The sequence below is a fragment of the Penaeus japonicus genome, unplaced genomic scaffold, assembly GCF_977035675.1.
Source record: "Penaeus japonicus unplaced genomic scaffold, GWHDUDI00000001_assembly GWHDUDI00000038, whole genome shotgun sequence".
NCBI classification, from domain to species: Eukaryota; Metazoa; Arthropoda; class Malacostraca; order Decapoda; family Penaeidae; genus Penaeus; species Penaeus japonicus.
The window spans coordinates 19,559,114-19,564,113 of NW_028234440.1; the positions used below are offsets into that span (position 1 = coordinate 19,559,114).

At 42.8% G+C, this 5,000-nt stretch overlaps 1 protein-coding gene across 3 annotated transcripts in view; it reads right to left on the reverse strand.

The window, feature by feature from the left end:
- The window catches only part of LOC122263999 (zinc transporter ZIP1), a 21,357-nt gene that overhangs the window by 2,066 nt on the left and 14,291 nt on the right, over positions 1-5,000 (reverse strand). For 2 of the 3 annotated variants that reach the window (XM_043032618.2, XM_043032620.2), the window contains exons 2-7: positions 4,465-4,916; positions 2,576-2,677; positions 2,042-2,201; positions 1,603-1,769; positions 905-1,064; positions 1-532 (exon numbers count right to left, since the gene is read on the reverse strand). The exon at positions 1-532 is cut by the window's left edge and continues 2,066 nt beyond it. In XM_043032618.2, coding sequence (XP_042888552.2) covers positions 309-532; positions 905-1,064; positions 1,603-1,769; positions 2,042-2,201; positions 2,576-2,677; positions 4,465-4,701 — 1,050 coding nt within the window. In that variant the 5' untranslated portion in view covers positions 4,702-4,916 and the 3' untranslated portion in view covers positions 1-308. The remainder of the gene's footprint in view (positions 533-904; positions 1,065-1,602; positions 1,770-2,041; positions 2,202-2,575; positions 2,678-4,464; positions 4,917-5,000) is intronic. The other variant, XM_086532796.1, reaches the window with a different exon arrangement.

Genomic DNA, 5,000 nt, shown 5'->3' on the forward strand with positions numbered 1-5,000 from the left:
TTACGTTCCCTGCCAAGAACTTGCTTGTTATCTTCGTTGACAGTGAGAATCTATAATCTACGGTTGTCTTGAGGAGAAAGTTGTGAAATTACGCTGTCACGACATTAAAGACGCCCCTAGCCTGGGAGAATGTAAATACCAAACGAGGGGCTATCCGGCCATAGGTAGCCTAAGGAACCAGACCCGAGAGTCTAAGTAGTGGAACGCAAGCTTAATAACTTCACCCTCCCCTTCATCTCCCCCTCCCCCTCCCCCTTCACATTTAGCTTCACTCTCAACTTCTTCACCTTCACGTTCTCCACCAAGCGCTAGTGATGATGTCCGTGCATGAACACATTCAACAAAATCAAGGTCATCATTCCGCAACATATGGACGCAATCTTTTCCAACATCAAGCACGTTTCCGAAGGACTCGTTGGGACGACTAGGGAGTCGTCGTCCACGCTCTTCTCCTGCTGGTGGTGGTGCACGTGGTGGTGGTTGGGGAACTCCTTGGCTAGGATCTCGACGAAGATGACGTGGATGAAGATTCCTGTTGGGAGGATGGGAGGATGGGAGTGGGAATGAGAAATGCGTCTGTGGTTGCGTTTGGTTGTGTGGTTGTGTGGTTGTGTGTGTGTGTGTGTGTGTGTGTGTGTGTGTGTGTGTGTGTGTGTGTGTGTGTAATTAGATAAACACATTTTTATCTACGTCTGTGGAAGTGTCCCTTTGTGTCAACACACAAAGAAATATCAACATCTTGTATTCATCTGCAATATATCTGATTTTTTATACAATTCTCTCTCACATACATACACACACACACACACACACACACATCACGAACTACCTCCCCCCCCCTCACGCACACAAACACATCACGAACTACCCCCCCCCCTCCCCGCCCCCACCCACCCACACGAACCTGTCGCAAAGGCCTCCAAAACAGCTGAGACGATTTCCCTGTTCTCCGACGGCGCATTTTGTAGGCCTACCCCCATGGCTATGCCCACAGGGATCGTTGACGTGAAAATTAGGACGTAGAAGGCCTTGGTCCACCTACTCAAGGCCTGGCTCTTGCTCACCTGAAGGAGGAGGGGGGGGGGGCGTGAGGGGGGAGGGGAAGGAAGGGAGGTTGTTAGATCATATGTATAATCATTCTTTAACGGGGGAGGGTGGTGCACTTTGGTTGATGGTAAAATAAATGGGGTAAGAAGAACAGGTCAAATCATCTTTTTTTTTTACTTTAATCCATTGCTTAGTGATCCGTTGAATAAATAATCAAATGAAACAATAACTAATTATATTGATCGTTATGTGGCTATGTTATGTTCATTATTTCCATGTAATCCATTAATTAATCCATTTATAAAAAGAAGAAAAAATAAAACGATCATTAATTCATAATATCCACCATTTCCAAAGACTTCACTCACCTCCATACTAAAGATCTTTTTTTCTCTTGAATTGTAGTTATACTATTACGCTATGCTCATCCATCAATATACAATCCATCAATCACTGATCCAATAAAGGGATAATAAAATAATCAGCCCTCCCCTAACCCCCCATTTTCACCAAAATAATTACTATGAACTCCATTTCCAAAAGGCAATCACTCACCTCCATCCCAAACGTAAACGCCATGACAGTTTCGTGGACCAAGACAGCCACGGAAAACTCGAGCACTTTATCCTTCTCCGTCTGGAGGCCGACGGCGATTCCTTCGAAGACCGAGTGCATCCCGAGGGCCACGAGGAAGATCACCGAGGAGGGGACATCGTGACCGCCTTCGGGGAGGAAGTATAGAGGGTTTGTTAGTAACTAAAGGTAATAAAATAAATAGGTCAGTATCCCCTGGAACGAGAGAAAGAGAAAAATGGCGGCAAATGCACCTATATCGAGAGGCAAGAGATGGTAAAAAATCGAAAAAAAAGAAAACAATAGTAGAAAAAGAGGGAAAAAAAGGAAAAAGAGTCTTTTGCTTCCCTATTGAGTTGTTAGTGGTACATACCCGCAAAAATATGAGAAAAAACAGAAATTCACCCGAGAACAAACATACCACCACCTTCCATCTCGTGGCAGTTGTGGCAGTCGTCCGTAGAATCCGTATTCTCGAGGTCCTGGCTCCGCGAAGAGAAGGTTTCTGATGAAGGCTTCTGAAGGAGGATATGAGAGCTGGTTCCTCCTGCCGTCTGCTTTGCGTGTTCCATCGCGTGTACCTAGTTGGAGGTAGATTCAGGTGTAAATGTGATAAAAATTACGGTTTGGCGCGATTTCTTTGGAGCGTTCTACAGACTCGGAAAGATTATTATTGTTATGAAACAAGCACGGTGGCGATTTTTTAACGTTCTAAAATAAACTCATGGAGATTCATTTGTTTTACGTAAAAGGCAAAGAATATGATATCCAAAAGAAAAACCACATAACTACACTTTTTATGTGTATATACATGTGCATCTATCTATCTATCTATACGTACATATACATACGCATATCCTTAAAAACACAACCAACAGAAAACCAATAAACAATCAAGCACAACCTAACAACCGACAGAGTCAAAATCAAAGCCCTTAACCCCGTCCAAACCCACCAACTTGTCGATAGTAAAGATGACCAGGAACCCGCAGATAACCACGAAGAAACCCCAGGGGAACTCCGCAAAAGTCTCCCATTCGTGCGTGTGGCCCAATTCCTGAAAAGATGGGGGAAATTTTAGGATGAAATTTTCGCTTCTTGTTAGAGTTTGAGGTGAGTAGGAATTATTTAATTGTGTGCGGGTGTGTGAATGATTCAATAAATACATTAATTGATGTATGTGTGTGTCTGCATTTATGTATGCATGTGTGTGTGTGTGTGTGTGTGTGTGTGTGTGTGTGTGTGTGTGTGTGTGTGTGTGTGTGTGTGTGTGTGTGTGTGTGTGTGTGTGTGTAATTATATATGTATAAACACACTAACCTGAGATAAATCAGAAACCAATGAACTCTAATCTTACGCAATCTTAAGTGCCTAATACGGAAGAAACCGAATACCCTTTGATAGCGCCAATCTAACTCCAGTTCGTTCACTCTTATAATGCCTCTCTCACCCTAACTTAAGAACAAGTAATTAAGAGGTGGTTAGGGGGGGAGGGAGAGGGTATGGGGAGGGTACGGGGAGGTGTAGGTGTAGGGGTAGGGGTAGGGGTAGGGGTAGATAGAGATAGAAATAGAGATAGAGATATATAGATAGAGAGAGAATGAGTGTGAGTGTGTGTGTGTGTATATGTGTGTGTGTGTGTTTGTGTGTGCGCGCGTGTGTGCGTGTGTGTGTGTGTGTGTGTGTGTGTGTGTGTGTGTGTGTGTGTGTGTGTGCGTGTGTGTGTGTGTGTGTGTGTGTGTGTGTGTGTGTGTGTGTGTGTGTGTGTGTGTGTGTGTGTGTGTGTGTGTGTGTGTGTGTGTGTGTGTGTGTGCGTGTATGTCCTGAAATTCTCTTCGTAACCCAAGAGGAAGACAGACCATAGGTTAAACCACCTCGTTATCGTCTATATTCTAAAACCTCATGGCAATTACCGTTGTTCTGAAGGTGACCTATCATTCGAAGATACACCTTTGGTTTTATAATACAGTCGAGAGAAAGAGAGGTTTATTATTCACCTTTCTATGACGTTCTACTTGAAAAAAAGAATGTTGTTTACAAGTTACCCTGTTATGGATAACAATCACAGTGGTTAATTAGTCTCCGGTATCCTGTTTTGAGTGAGGTCCTGACTAGACAACGGGTCTGTTTAATCTATTTGAAAGGTGAATGTTGATTTTTTTTTCTCTCTTTCTTTTAAAGTTTCATCTTTACATGTAGAATTTATATGAATAATTTCCGGTCTATTCGAAATCAGTGTTGAGAGCTTTCGGAGATTTATATTGCTTTTCCATTAATATAACCAATGTTGACAATTGTCCTATGTTTTTTTCATAAATCTATTCAATATTGATGATTTACGATTATATCTATATATTTTTTTTTCATTCTGCTGCTAGGAACAAGATGTCACACCAATTCAGGTTAACAAAGGATGGGAAAAACAAGAAGCACTTTAAACATGCGATAACTTGATTCAGCGGTTAATAATCACTACACGATAAGATTATATATCCATTGAAAATTATCCCTTAAAGACCACTTACTATCCGTTATCTAATATTACAATGTCTCGGTGTTCGTAACTACGTGAGGACAGACGTAAAATCCTAATGACAAGTGAACAGTAACAGCGGTTATGATAACTGAAACAGAAACAATGAAAATGATGATGATAACAATAATAATAACAATAATAACAGTAATCATAATAACAATAATAACAGTAATCATAATAACAACACTATAGTAACAATAATAATAATAATAATAACAACGATAGCAATAATGAGATAAAGAAAACAAGAGAACAATAGGAATGGCAAATAAACACGAATAAAACAAGACCAAAACAAGGTCCCTCACCTCCAGGAAATGATGGAACTTCTTATCGGCCGCCGGCAGGAGTCCCATAAAACAGACGAAGAGGAACACGCCCGCGCCGAAGCAGGAGGCACAGGAGAGGAGGCGCTGCGTGAGGACAGCGTGGTCCTTGAGGCGTTTGGACAGCGTGCCCTTGAGGACGGCCGGAGCTAGGCCTACCGCCGTCGTGACCAGGAAGATGGAACCCATGAACAGAAACTGGAGGTGTGTGACTTCCATCTTTCTTTCTCTCTTCTTCTCTCTTTCTGTTTTGGTAAAGTATCGAGGGATTTATCACGTGTTCCTTCGAAGTTGGAGTGTAGAGATTCCTTTGGCTTAACTCTCCGGGTAGAGAAAGGCGTACTGCACACGCACGGCACGGCCTTCCTTCCTTCGTGACTGAACGAATGAACGGAGACGTCTGAGGTGCAGCTTCGGCGCGAGGGAACTTTTATCTGGATGGAGACCAAACGTTTGTCGACTCCCAATCATCTCGCGAGCAAACCCTCCCCCCCTCCCTCCCACTCCTTCGTACCTAC